The 15,266-nt window shown below is 44.9% G+C and overlaps 1 protein-coding gene and 1 pseudogene across 1 annotated transcript; both read left to right on the top strand.

The window, feature by feature from the left end:
- Positions 1–463: 463 nt before the first annotated feature.
- LOC146496337 (tonsoku-like protein) lies at positions 464–2,889 on the top strand. The gene is made up of 6 exons (XM_085142359.1): positions 464–904; positions 1,091–1,262; positions 1,361–1,536; positions 1,621–1,694; positions 1,814–1,947; positions 2,362–2,889. Exons 1-6 carry the CDS (start codon positions 569–571, stop codon positions 2,556–2,558), a joined length of 1,089 nt encoding a protein of 362 aa, XP_084998485.1. The 5' UTR covers positions 464–568; the 3' UTR covers positions 2,559–2,889.
- A 6,424-nt stretch (positions 2,890–9,313) lies between these two features.
- Positions 9,314–12,234, top strand: LOC146496336 (tonsoku-like protein; annotated as a pseudogene).
- Positions 12,235–15,266: the final 3,032 nt, after the last annotated feature.

Raw genomic sequence — 15,266 nt, 5'->3', positions numbered from 1 at the left:
CATCTCCCCTCTCTGGTTCTGAACTCCCCTTTCTTAAAAACCCAGAGAGATTGTAGTTGTTCTACGTTGAAAAACACCAAACCCTCTTCCTATTTTGCTTATTTTTATCAACAATTCTGCTAAAAAAAATTTCGTGTGTGTCCACCCTAGGGGAGCTGGTGGCCTGCAGTACCACCTTCTCCCTCTAGTTGGAAACAACTGTTACACACATTTCTCCTCTCTCTCTTTTTTTTTTTCTTGTTTTTGTTGAGTGTCAGACATGTTAATACAATAACATAATGCGATTAAATACCTAGGTAAAACAAATTCCTATACAAGAAGCTGGACCTCAGTGTGTGTGTGTGTGACGTCTGAAGTACAGAAATAATACCATATAAGACACATGTTGAGCTAAAAATGTTAGAGCTCTTGCAACTGGCGTTTGAGCTGTGCAGGGGTCTCTCTCTTCCGAAAGATGATTGAATAAAAAGAAATATAAATGTTTTAACACACTATGAGTCGGTTTTCTGTGTTCTATCATGGGGACAAAAGAATCGGGGTTTAATAATGTGCATTTTTGTATTCTGTTATGAAGTACCGTCTCTTTCTACCTGTAGATGAGAACAAGCGTGTCTCCCGGCTATGTGAGGTTCAGGACTGGGGTTCCTCCGTGTCAGTGTGCGGACTCGGTTTGGCCGCCTCTTCCCTCGGCCCGCTCCTCCGTGCCCTAAAACTTCAGGCCAGCCTCACCGAGCTGCGAATTTCTGAAAACAGTATGTCTGACAATCTTCTCCCTGAGCTGATTGCCACAACGCTCACCATGCCTCGTCTGCAGCTGCTGGACATTTCTGCCAACTGCATTACAGGGGACGGCCTGGAGAAGGCTGTAAATGCTTTAAAGGGACAGAGTGCACCTGCATTCCCGGTAAGGGCCTCAGCTAGCCAATACTGGCAGCTCCAGGTTTACCATCTAACCTGTATTTAACTACCTCTGGTCTTAATAACTACCTTAGATCTTAATAACAAGCTAACCTGATTCGTATCAATGATATCTGTCAGAGAGAATTGGCTCTCGTGATCATTTGCTTTTTCTGCTCGTTTCCACTCAAAGTGCCTGGAGGAGCTGGACCTCAGTATGAACCCACTGGGGGACGGCGTGTCTGAGTCTCTGTCCTGTCTGCTGTCCTGCTGCCCTGTGCTAGCCAAGCTGTCTCTGCAGGCCTGTGGCCTCACTGCTCGTTTCCTTCAGCAGCATCGACTGCTGCTAGCCAGCGTGCTCACAGGTGACTCTCTAACAAGCAGCTGACTGAAGCCTTAAGCTTCACCGAACTCCCACCCATAAGCAAAACTGCAACTAACTTTACATCTTCTGAACGTTCAGGCACAGGCCATTTGAAAGCAGTGTGCCTGTCCCACAGTCCCCTGGGCTCCACCGGCTTTGAGCTGGTGTTAAAGACTCTGCCCCTCCACTGCCTCACACACGTGGACCTGTCAGCTGTCTGCAGAGGGCCTGCTGATTACCCGGCACTGGAACACCTCGTCAAAGTCCTGTCACAGGTGTGCACGCAAAAATCATGCAATGTCATTTATTGTCGAAAGATATAACTGTGCAATCAGGTTAAGACTTTTGTGTTTTTGCAGGACGAGTGCTCTCTGACCCACCTCAGCCTGGCTGCAAATGGGCTGACAGACAGCAGCGTAGCTACCTTGGCGAGGTTTGTGTGTGAGGGCGTTATTTCTACGGCTCAGTTATTACTCATGTTATTAGGGCTTTGCCTTTGTTTAAATTGTCACCCTTTACTGGCCTGTTGGACTTTTTATTATTATTTCACAGGTGCCTCTCGTCGTGTCCCACACTGGTGAGTCTGAATATGTCAGGAAATCCGTCTGTTACATCAGCGGGACTTCACAACATCCTGGCGTCTGTCAGAGAGGCCCGTCGACCACTGACACTTCTAAACCTCGAAGGTATGCATATGTGTGAACTTGGAGATACTCCATGGACATGGAGTTTCACACTAATTCACAATTTGGATTTCTTTGATGTTTTTATCACCTGTGCAAAGTTGTACTTGGCAACAGTTTGTTTCTTGCTATCAGTCTGTTTCCTTTTGACACATTTCTAAGTTTGAACATTTAGTATGTATGCACAGAGGTGTTACATGGTGAGTACACACACAGACATTACAATATAGAAGTGTGGTTTAAAGATTGGAGAAAAAAAAAAAGATTAGTTGTGAATTAATTTTCCATTTTATGGAGCAGAAAACATTGCTGGATGCTAGCTAATAGGCTACATTTGGATGTCAAATATTTATAGGGGGGGGGGGGATGGAAATTATGGATATGAAATAAAATGTTTCTTTGTTGCTTAACCTGCAGGTTGTCAGGTCTCTGGCCCCTGGGAGAGTCAAGACCTGGACAGTTTGTCAGAGCTGGTCCAGGATATCCGTCTTTGCTCTCAGGCCCTCAACAAGCTGGACCGACAGACCTTGAAGCAGCGATGGGACAGGACTCAGTCACACGGACACTTTCTCAACCGAAACTCCAAGTGCCTCCTCTCTGCCACCTCCACTTGAGGGTGGCAGGTGTGTTCATAATAAATAATTAATAATGAATTATTAATTTCATAATAATTCATAATAAAAGTGGTCATTTTTATAAACATTTTGTTTAATGAGGCTACACCAAAAAGAAACTAGATGAAAACAAAATAAAGTGACATGGTGTCCACCAACAGTCTGATAGCTTGTGTTTTATGCATTTTTGTCTGCCTTATTTATACATGTAAAGCTCTGTATCTGTATAAAGAGTTTGTGTTAGTGTGTGAGAGGTTTTGTGTCACAATGGTCCTGTTTTGTAGGATTTGATTAAAAAAAACAAACACAATTAAAGTAACCGACGATGCTATACGTTGACATTGTTCTTTCACTGTAAGACTCAGCAGGCTATGGTGAATAATCACAGCGATTTTCAGGTCTCTGAAGAAATCTATCTAGAATCTATGACAGTGTAAAAAACACCCTGCATTTTTAAATGTGCGGCGACATTTGAATGAGGCGCATAGCAGCAGAGGGAGCCAACGCACCACAAATGGTACACAGCCACAGATGCGCTTTGTGCAATGTATTTGTGACATGCAGGAGTGTCAATGTGGATAAGTTGAAAATCAAAAGCTAAAGAGCTCATTCTTGCACTGTTTTGATCAGAACACATGTGGGAATTTTCAAGTGTTGAGAATTTTTAATTATAAAGTGAATTGGGGAAAGATATTAGATACTGCCACTGGCTAGATTTCAACCCGGGTCTCTCGCTCCCAAAGCGCGTTCTCCATAATATATTTCAAGCGTTTACCACAACTGAGAGGTGAAAACTGCTGTTTCTTCGTGTTACAAAATGTTCTGTAACTCCAAAAGTACACGGGCTGTCGACATCATTCTTTCACTGTAACAATCAGCAGGCTTTAATAAAAAAAATTAAAAAAAATCAAGGCGGTTTTCAGGTCTCTAAAGAAAAATACATCTAGAAGATATGACGAGTTGAAAACGCCTCGGTTACAGAATTTCAGCTGTCATTTTCACTCAAGTCTCCATATACTTTGAATGTGGACATTTTTTAACTGTGTTGCTTCGAGGCCATATGCAAGAAAACGGCAACTCCTACAATAATGACAGTGTCATTTTGTGAAAGGCAAGAAAAATAGCTACGTTTTGATGTATAATTTGTGTTAATGAAGGCAAAATAGAGCGTTTGTTGGGACATGAAGAAAAGATTGAGAAAGCGACAATGGGTGGCGTGTTTGGCGTCCATAGCAACCATAACAAGCAATATTGATTGATGGAAAAGAGATTTTGAGACAGTGGTAAAAAGCAGAGAGAACCCATCTATAGGCTCGCCTGTAGGCTTCTAAGCAAGCCTAGCAGGTGAATTTCAGAGCCAGGGATCTTGGAATATTTTTTTTTTTTTTTTTTTTGTCCCCTACATATGGTCCGCATGGGATTCGAACCACTGCCCTCTGTCTTCAATCTCTGCCATAGGGCCTGTCACGTTCCCATGTGCCACTTGGGCGGCCCGGTAACACAGGGCAAAAGGGGTATATTTAAAGTGCACACCCGTGCACAGCCGCACCCCCATTTTCGCCTCTTTTCATTAGCTGGACACCAGGCCTTATCTAGTCAGCCGTGCCAACCACATCCCTGGCAATGTGTACCTACTTCAAGCTGCATACAAATGTAACGCTCACAATTTTCTGCTGTCACTCTAACCGTCTCCATAGACTTTGAATGTGGACATTTTTTTTAACTGTGTTACTTCGAGGCCATATGCAAGAAAACGGCAACTCCTACAATAATGACAGTGTCATTTTGTGAAAGGCAAGAAAAATACCTGCGTTTTGATGTATAATTTGTGTTAATGAAGGCAAAATTGAGCGTTTGTTCGGACATGAAGAAAAGATTGAGAAAGTGACAATGGGTGGCGTGTTTGGCGTCCATAGCAACCATAACAACCAATATTGATTGATTTTCTGCTGTCACTGATGTCACACCTATGCGTCACTGCCCTCTGTGGAGAATGGGACAAATGTGCTTGCACATCAACCTATGGACTCAGACGGACTGTAAATCATCATCTTCCTCACTCAAGGTAACCTTATGGCTTGTAGGAACACTGCACATGTATGATAAGACTGTAGCCCTTCAACCGGCCCTTGAAAGGTTGCTGAAGACAGTGAACACCGTGGAATTCCCAGTATCACTGTGGTCCTGGGTTTTTTCACCTTCCTGCTAAGTGTTTCTGCCACCTCCTCTCAACCACTGAATACAAGCAGTGTTGCCAACTCCTCAGTTAGCAAAATCGCTATGCTAGTCAGTGTGGCTGCTCTACCAGGTGTAACAATGAAGTTTAACACCCAGGCATCCATGAAAAAAGAATTTCTGAAATGTAACAGAGTTAGAAGTTAGCAGAGAGTTAGCTCGCTAGTTTCCATCTAAATAGAATATACCAGGTTCTGACTGAGGGATTTCTAAAACAAATTAAAAGGCACAGCTCTGCTATCACTTCCGACATACATGAAGACAGGAAAGTAAGCAGCAGTGATGTTTGTAGGGTTACTGAAGTTTGGCTAGCTGGTATATAGTGATGTCCTATGTGACTAGCGAAACAGCTATGTTAGCATAACATTAACACAGTGATGAACGGGAACTTTTTTTCCACTGGATAAGAGTTAAGGTGAGGGTTCCCGATGGTTAGGGACAAATGCAGTGGCATGGCAGGATGCTGTAAACGGACCAAACAACTGAGATAATCCATCCACATACGAGGTTAGTCATTAATGTGCTGCTGCATTGCCTGGGCTGTAGTTACATGGTAAGGTTTTAAAAACTGAGCTTTAAAATGAATGAAATCAATATCCTTATTTTCCTTATTATATTGTTTTATGTACTTTAATAATGAAGGCTTATAGAGCAAGGCCACTTTTGACTCACAAAGTGCTCACCCAGACTAAAAAACAGGAGTGTAGCACTCTCGTGTGATGCGACGAGCCAATAATCACTCTCGATGTTAGTCCGCTGTGAAACTTTAATGCGTACTCCAGCACACGACAAAACACCCAGACGGCACCGGAAGAACAAACTCCCCCCACCATACTTTTCCGGTTGGATTAGTCCCCCACAGTTATGGCAGGTCTGCACAAACAAATATTGCTTGGTGATCATTTAACCAATGATCTACATCTTCCCCATTTAGCTTGTAGCACCTAACAAAACTAATTCACTCACAAGTTTCTAAACAGTGCTTCTTAACACAACTTTAACTTAACAATGTTTTTTTGCTTGGAGTAACCCCACACCTTAACATAACAGCAATTATGAAAAATGCAAATAGCCATTAAGCATCATATTTCAACATACTGACAACAAACTGATTACACCTAAGGCTTCCTAGTGTTTTCCATTTACATGTATCTTGGGTTGGGTCTGCAGATGCGACCTGCACGTGTAGTGTATGGTGTCTGGTTCACAATGTTCTGGCCGGGCACCTGCACAGCAGGTTGGGGCTGAGGAGGGGATGTGTTTTGTGAATCTTCGTTTGAGCGTGTGTGTGATTGCGGTGTGAGTGTGGAACTGTCCATTGTAGAATGGTTAGTGTCCTCGCACTCAGGGTCATAGTCATGGAGTGGTGGCGGCGGCGGTTCTGCCACTGGGAGGATGTGGCGGCGATTCCTCCTGTAGGTTCTTCCATCGACCTGAATGATGTAGGATCGTGGCTCCTTGCTCTTCCTTTCCACAATTCCCAGCTTGTCGTAGCCTTTCTCTGTCTGCACGCGGACCACTTGTCCTTCTTGCAACGGCTGTAGCGTGCGACTGGACTTATCATAGTGACGCTTCAGTCTGAGTCTTTTGTCGCGAAGTCGGTCACAGATCTGTCCTGTGTCTTTTGCAATGGGTGCCAACAGCTTGCTGCACACAGGAATGCCCGCGCGTGTCTGACGAGACATGAGGCGTTCAGCAGGGGAGCCTAGTTGTGTGTCACGGGGAATGTTTCTAAGGTTTAGGAGGTCAAGAAACACGTCGGTTCCATCTCGGTGAGATTTTTCCATGAGGTGTTTTGCGCTGCGCACCGCTCTCTCAGCAAGACCGTTTGACTGTGGAAACTCTGGGCTGCTGGTTGAATGGGTGAAGTCCCACTGTTTTGCGAAATCAATAAACTGTTGACTAGTGTATTGTCTGCCATTGTCAGTGAGGAGCGTGTGCGGTGTGCCATGAACTGAAAAGTGTCTCTTTAGCTTGGAGATGACCGCTGCTGTGGTCAAGTCACGGAGAAGGTCAATCTCAATCCATCCTGAATAGGATTTGCAAGGACCTGGTATTGTTTTCCATGCCAGGTAAAAATGTCAGCAGCCACCGTTGACCATGGGAGGTCTGGAACAGGGTGCAGTTGTAGCGGTTCTCTCTGCTGATGTGTCTTAGTGCTGTTACACACAGTGCAAGAGAGCAGCTCTTCTGCGATGTCTTTTGACATTGCTGGCCAAAAAATGACACTCCTAGCTCTGCGCTTGGTTGCTTCGGTACCTGGATGGCCTTTGTGTACGATGTTGATGTACTCTTTGTGCAGGGACTGGGGAATGACAGTTTTGTGGCTTTTCATGATGATCCCATCCTCCATGCTGAGCTCATCTCTATATGGAAAAAAACGGAGCTAGAGCGGGCTGTACTTGGCTCTCTCTGCTGGGCCATCCTCGCTGAATGACTGTGCTGAGCGCTTGTAGCACATCATCTTGTGCTGTGTGCTGTCTTAGCTCCTCCAGGCGAGCAGTGGAGATGTAGCTCACTGTCATCACTTCATAATCAGTGTGTTCAATCGGGCAGCGTGACAGCGGGGCGAGCGGGGCTCTTGAAAGGGTGTCGGCTAGATACATGTATTTCCCCTTTTTGTAGACCAGACTGATGTCGTAACTCTGTAGTCGCAGTAACATCCTCTGGAGCCGGGCAGGGGCGGCATGGATTGGCTTTTTCATTATGGTCACCAGGGGCTGGTGGTCGGTTTCAATGATTGTTGCTTTGCCATAGACATAATCTTTGAATTTCGTGCAGGCAAACACCACGGCGAGGAGCTCCTTCTCTATTTGAGCATATCGCGTCTCTGTGTCAGTGAGAGCACGCGAGGCGAAGGCCACCGGTCTGCCATTTTGCAAACACGCGGCACCCAGTCCATAGCATGATGCATCACATGTCAGTGTGACTGGCTCCTTGACATTGTAATACGCCAATACTGGCGGGCTGGAGAGGCATGATTTGAGGTGGTCGAAAGCCTCCTGGTGCTGTGGGAACCAGCACCACGCAGTCTCCTTGTGGGTTAGTTTCCTTAGGGGTGCTGCAATCTCACTAAGGTTTGGTATGGATTTCCCAAGGTAATTAACCATACAGAGGAAGCGCTGTAGCGACGTGACATCCGTGGGCACCGGCATTGCTCCTATTGCTGTGGTTTTGGAGGGGTCTGCTTTTAGACCGTCTCTTGTGAAGATGTGGCCCACATATGACACTTGATCTAGGCGAAATTTGCACTTGTCAGGGTTTAGCCTGAGTTTGATCTCTCGAGCACGTGTCAGCACTTTCTTCAGGTTGGCATCATGTTCGGCCACTCCGTGTCCTCCGATGATGATGTCATCCACGATGACAGAGCACGGGTAACCGGCAAACAGCTGTTCCATGGAGCGCTGGATCACCTCACTGGCTGAATTGATACCAAAGGGCATCCGCAGAAACCTGTATCGCCCAAATGGGGTGCTGAATGTGGTCAGCATTGAGGATTTCTCGTCGAGCCGTATTTGCCAGAAGGAGTTTTTTGCATCTAGCACTGAGAACACTGTCGCTCCTGACATCTGTGCTGCCACTTCCTCAACGCTGCGCATTGGGTGATGGGGTCTTTTCAGTGCTGTGTTGAGGTCTTTTGGATTTATGCACAGTCTGATCTCATGCTTGTCTTTCTTGTGTGCTGCCACCATTGAGGACACCCAGTCAGTAGGCTCGGTGACTGGTGTTACAACGCCGATGCGTTGCATGCGTTCAAGTTCAGCTTTGACTCTTTCTTGCATCGCGACGGGGATGCGGTGAGCTGGACGGACCACAGGCTGTACATCAGGGTCTAGCATCATTGAGTATGTGACTGGAAGTTCCCCCAGTTCATCACTGAACAGGTCATAGTATTGTGTGAATATGTGAGAGCTGAAATCTGTGCTGCTTTCTGTGCTGATCTGGTGGACCTCAGGGCTCATTTTCACAATGCCCATTTCCATGCATGCTCGAAATCCTAGCAGCGGTTGCACTTCTCTATCCACCAAAAAGAAAGGCAACGTGTGACACTGCTTCTTTAAGCAACAAGGGAGTGTAACAATTCCAGTGGTCTGAATTCTCGTGCCTCCATAGGCAACAAGGCTCACAGGATTCTCTTGTTTGACTGTCTGTCTTCCGCCATTCACTGTTTCGAAAGTCTTAAGTGACATGACATTGCATTTTGCTCCTGTATCTACTTTCATCTCAGTGGGCTCGCCATTTATGTGAATTGTGACAAATCCCTCATCTTTTTTATTAGCTTTAGTGTGGATGCAGTCAATCTGTCTGTCAAGCTCTACACCATCCACGTAAAACGTGTCATCCTGAAGTGGTGGCTCACTCACTGTTAATTCGTTCACAAGCCGCCTTGCAGTCTGTCTGTTAGGGTGGGCTCTGTGATGGCTGCGTGGTTTAGACTTGCAGCAACTTTTGTAGTGATTCAGTTTTTTACAGTTGTGACACTGTTGTCCAAATGCTGGACACTTGTCTCGCTTGGCCACATGGCTGCCTCCACAATTGGAGCATTTGGTGACAGTCTGTGGGAATGGAAGGGGCTTAGGCTTGTGCTTGCTGTTCAGGAATGGGCTTTACTGCGTCGACACTGGTAGCTTGTGTAGCTAGTGTCCTTGCTGTTTTTTTTCAGTCATTTCGTGTATTCGACACACCGAGATAGCTTTAGCAAGTGTTAGCTCGCTGTCTCTTTAGCAGAGCCTTTCTCAACGTGTCGCCTAATGACACCACAGACGATACGATCACTGAGCATCTCGTCAAGTGAGGTCCACAAAGTGACAACATTTAGCCTTGATCTTTAAATCACTGATGAATGATTCAAGTGTCTCACCTGGCTTCTGATTTCTGGTGTGGAATCTATATCTTTCCATCGTTCTGTTGTGTTGAGGATTGCAGATTTCTCGAAATTTTGCCTTCAAACATTCTGGATCCTCTCTGGACTCAGCAGCAGTGAGTATCTCTCCATCTGCGGCAGATAGATGGAGAGAGAGAGATGGAGGTTTTAGTGCATATTAATAGATAGACACAGAAAGGAGGAACTATCCATATAAGAAATGTTTGAAAGTGTGTGTGACGTCTGAAGTACAGAAATAATACCATATAAGACACATGTTTGAGCCTAAAAATGTTAGAGCTCTTGGCAACTGGCGTTTGAGCTGTGCAGGGGTCTCTCTCTTCCGGAAGATGATTGAATAAAAAGAAATATAAATGTTTTTAACACACTATGAGTCGGTTTTCTGTGTTCTATATGGGGACAAAAGAATCGGGGTTTAATAATGTGCATTTTTGTATTCTGTTAGGAAGTACCGTCTCTTTCTACCTGTAGATGAGAACAAGCGTGTCTCCCGGCTATGTGAGGTTCAGGACTGGGGTTCCTCTCGTGTCAGTGTGCGGACTCGGTTTGGCCGCCTTTTCCCTCGGCCCGCTCCGCCGTGCCCTAAAACTTCAGGCCAGCCTCACGAGCTGCGAATTTCTGAAAACAGTATGTCTGACAATCTTCTCCTGAGCTGATTGCCACAACGCTCACCATGCCTCGTCTGCAGCTGCTGGACATTCCTGCCAACTGCATTACAGGGGACGGCCTGGAGAAGGCTGTAAATGCTCTAAAGGGACAGAGTGCACCTGCATTCCCGGTAAGGGCCTCAGCTAGCCAATTACTGGCAGCTCCAGGTTTACCTATCTAACCTGTATTTAACTACCTCTGGTCTTAATAACTACCTTAGATCTTAATAACAAGCTAACCTGATTCGTATCAATGATATCTGTCAGAGAGAATTGGCTCTTGTGATCATTTGCTTTTTCTGCTCGTTCCACTCAAAGTGCCTGGAGGAGCTGGGACCTCAGTATGAACCCACTGGGGGACGGCGTGTCTGAGTCTCTGTCCTGTCTGCTGTCCTGCTGCCCTGTGCTAGCCAAGCTGTCTCTGCAGGGCCTGTGGCCTCCACTGCTCGTTTCCTTCAAGCAGCATCGGACTGCTGCTAGCCAGCGTGCTCACAGGTGACTCTCTAACAAGCAGCTGACTGAAGCCTTAAGCTTCACTGAACTCCCACCATAAGCAAAACTGCAACTAACTTTACATCTTTCTGAACGTTCAGGCACAGGCCATTTGAAAGCAGTGTGCCTGTCCCACAGTCCCCTGGGCTCCACCGGCCTTGAGCTGGTGTTAAAGACTCTGCCCCTCCACTGCCTCACACACGTGGACCTGTCAGCCTGTCTGCAGAGGGCCTGCTGACTTACCCGGCACTGGAACCACCTCGCCAAAGTCCTGTCACAGGTGTGCACGCAAAAATCATTGCAATGTCATTTATTGTCGAAGACTATAACTGTGCAATCAGGTTAAGACTTTTGTGTTTTTGCAGGACGAGTGCTCTCTGACCCACCTCAGCCTGGCTGCAAATGGGCTGACAGACAGCAGCGTAGCTACCTTGGCGAGGTTTGTGTGTGAGGGCGTCATTTCTACGGCTCAGTATTACTCATGTATTAGGGCTTTGCCTTTGTTTAAATTGTCACCCTTTACTGGCCTGTTGGACTTTTTATTATTATTTCACAGGTGCCTCTCGTCGTGTCCCCACACTGGTGAGTCTGAATCTGTCAGGAAATCCGTCTGTTACATCAGCGGGACTTCACAACATCCTGGCGTCTGTCAGAGAGGCCCGTCGACCACTGACACTTCTAAACCTCGAAGGTATGCATATGTGTGAACTTGGAGATACTCCATGGACATGGAGTTTCACACTAATTCACAATTTGGATTTCCTTTGATGTTTTTATCACCTGTGCAAAGTTGTACTTGGCAACAGTTTGTTTCTTGCTATCAGTCTGTTTCCTTTTGACACATTTCTAAGTTTGAACATTTAGTATGTATGCACAGAGGTGTTACATGGTGAGTACACACACAGACATTACAATATAGAAGTGTGGTTTAAAGATTGGAAAAAAAAAAGATTAGTTGTGAATTAATTTTCCATTTTATGGAGCAGAAACATTACTGGATGCTAGCTAATAGGCTACATTTGGATGTCAAATATTATAGGGGGGGGGGGGGGGGGGTGGGATGGAAATTATGGATATGAAATAAAATGTTTCTTTGTTGCTTAACCTGCAGGTTGTCAGGTCTCTGGCCCCTGGGAGAGTCAAGACCTGGACAGTTTGTCAGAGCTGGTCCAGGATATCCGTCTTTGCTCTCAGGCCCTCAACAAGCTGGACCGACAGACCTTGAAGCAGCGATGGGACAGGACTCAGTCACACGGACACTTTCTCGACCAAAACTCCAAGTGCCTCCTCTCTGCCACCTCCACTTGAGGGTGGCAGGTGTGTTCATAATAAATAATTAATAATGAATTATTAATTTCATAATAATTCATAATAAAAGTGGTCATTTTTATAAACATTTTTGTTAATGAGGCTACACCAAAAAGAAACTAGATGAAAACAAAATAAAGTGACATGGTGTCCACCAACAGTCTGATAGCTTGTGTTTTATGCATTTTGTCCTGCCTTATTTATACATGTAAAGCTCTGTATCTGTATAAAGAGTTTGTGTTAGTGTGTGAGAGGTTTTGTGTCACAATGGTCCTGTTTTTGTAGGATTTGATTAAAAAAAACAAACACAATTAAAGTAACCGACGATGCTATACGTTGACATTGTTCTTTCACTGTAAGACTCAGCAGGCTATGGTGAATAATCACAGCGATTTTCAGGTCTCTGAAGAAATCTATCTAGAATCTATGACAGTTGTAAAAACACCCTGCATTTTTAAATGTGCGGCGACATTTGAATGAGGCGCATAGCAGCAGAGGGAGCCAACGCACCACAAATGGTACACAGCCACAGATGCGCTTTGTGCAATGTATTTGTGACATGCAGGAGTGTCAATGTGGATAAGTTGAAAATCAAAAGCTAAAGAGCTCATTCTTGCACTGTTTTGATCAGAACACATGTGGGAATTTTCAAGTGTTTGAGAATTTGTAATTATAAAGTGAATTAGGGAAAGATATTAGGATACTGCCACTGGCTAGATTTCAACCCGGGTCTCTCGCTCCCAAAGCGCGTTCTCCATAATATATTTCAAGCGTTTCACACAACTGAGAGGTGAAAACTGCTGTTTCTTCGTGTTACAAATGTTCTGTAACTCCAAAAGTACACGGGCTGTCGACATCATTCTTTCACTGTAACAATAAGCAGGCTTTAATAAAAACTTTTTAAAAAAAATCAAGGCGGTTTTCAGGTCTCTAAAGAAAAATACATCTAGAAGATTATGACGAGTTGAAAAACGCCTCGGTTACAGAATTTCAGCTGTCATTTTCACTCAAGTCTCCATATACTTTGAATGTGGACATTTTTTAACTGTGTTGCTTCGAGGCCATATGCAAGAAAACGGCAACTCCTACAATAATGACAGTGTCATTTTGTGAAAGGCAAGAAAAATACCTGCGTTTTGATGTATAATTTGTGTTAATGAAGGCAAAATTGAGCGTTTGTTCGGACATGAAGAAAAGATTGAGAAAGCCACAATGGGTGGCGTGTTTGGCATCCATAGCAACCATAACAAGCAATATTGATTGATGGAAAAGAGATTTTGAGACAGTGGTAAAAAAGCAGAGTGAACCTATCTATAGGCTCGCCTGTAGGCTTGTAAGCAAGCCTAGCAGGTGAATTTCAGAAACAGGGACACTGGAATATTTTTTTGTTTGTCCCCTACATTGGTCCGCATGGGATTCGAACCGCTGCCCTCTGTCTTCAATCTCCGCCACGGGCCCTGTCACGATCCCATGTGCCACTTGGGCGGCCCTGTAACACAGGGCAAAAGGGGTATATTTAAAGTGCACACCCGTTGCACAATGGGTGGCGTGTTTGGCGTCCATAGCAACCATAACAACCAATATTGATTGATTTTCTGCTGTCACTCTAACCCAGCAACTTAAGTGTTCCTGATGTCACACCTATGCGTCACTGCCCTCTGTGGAGAATGGGACAAATGTGCTTGCACATCAACCTATGGACTCAGACGGACTGTAAATCATCATCTTCCTCACTCAAGGTAACCTTATGGCTTGTAGGAACACTGCACATGTATGATAAGACTGTAGCCCTTCAACCGGCCCTTGAAAGGTTGCTGAAGACAGTGAACACCGTGGAATTCCCAGTATCACTGTGGTCCTGGGTTTTTTCACCTTCCTGCTAAGTGTTTCTGCCACCTCCTCTCAACCACTGAATACAAGCAGTGTTGCCAACTCCTCAGTTAGCAAAATCGCTATGCTAGTCAGTGTGGCTGCTCTACCAGGTGTAACAATGAAGTTTAACACCCAGGCATCCATGAAAAAAGAATTTCTGAAATGTAACAGAGTTAGAAGTTAGCAGAGAGTTAGCTCGCTAGTTTCCATCTAAATATAATATACCAGGTTCTGACTGAGGGATTTCTAAAACAAATTAAAAGGCACAGCTCTGCTATCACTTCCGACATACATGAAGACAGGAAAGTAAGCAGCAGTGATGTTTGTAGGGTTACTGAAGTTTGGCTAGCTGGTATATAGTGATGTGCTATGTGACTCGCGAAACAGCTATGTTAGCATAACATTAACACAGTGATGAACGGGAACTTTTTTTCCACTGGATAAGAGTTAAGGTGAGGGTTCCCGATGGTTAGGGACAAATGCAGTGGCATGGCAGGATGCTGTAAACGGACCAAACAACTGAGATAATCCATCCACATACGAGGTTAGTCATTAATGTGCTGCTGCATTGCCTGGGCTGTAGTTACATGGTAAGGTTTTAAAAACTGAGCTTTAAAATGAATGAAATCAATATCCTTATTTTCCTTATTATATTGTTTTATGTACTTTAATAATGAAGGCTTATAGAGCAAGGCCACTTTTGACTCACAAAGTGCTCACCCAGACTAAAAAACAGGAGGTTTTAGTGCATATTAATAGATAGACACAGAAAGGAGGAACTTTCCATATAAGCAATGTTTGAAAGTGTGTGTGACGTCTGAAGTACAGAAATAATACCATATAAGACACATGTTGAGCTAAAAATGTTAGAGCTCTTGCAACTGGCGTTTGAGCTGTGCAGGGGTCTCTCTCTTCCGGAAGATGATTGAATAAAAAGAAATATAAATGTTTTAACACACTATGAGTCGGTTTTCTGTGTTCTATCATGGGGACAAAAGAATCGGGTTTAATAATGTGCATTTTTGTATTCTGTTATGAAGTACCGTCTCTTTCTACCTGTAGATGAGAACAAGCGTGTCTCCCGGCTATGTGAGGTTCAGGACTGGGGTTCCTCCGTGTCAGTGTGCGGACTCGGTTTGGCCGCCTCTTCCCTCGGCCCGCTCCTCCGTGCCCTAAAACTTCAGGCCAGCCTCACCGAGCTGCGAATTTCTGAAAACAGTATGTCTGACAATCTTCTCCCTGAGCTGATTGCCACAACGCTCACCATGC

This window comes from Neolamprologus multifasciatus, chromosome 19, assembly GCF_963576455.1.
Source record: "Neolamprologus multifasciatus chromosome 19, fNeoMul1.2, whole genome shotgun sequence".
NCBI lineage: Eukaryota > Metazoa > Chordata > Actinopteri > Cichliformes > Cichlidae > Neolamprologus > Neolamprologus multifasciatus.
This window is presented reverse-complemented; position numbering and strand designations above follow the sequence as displayed.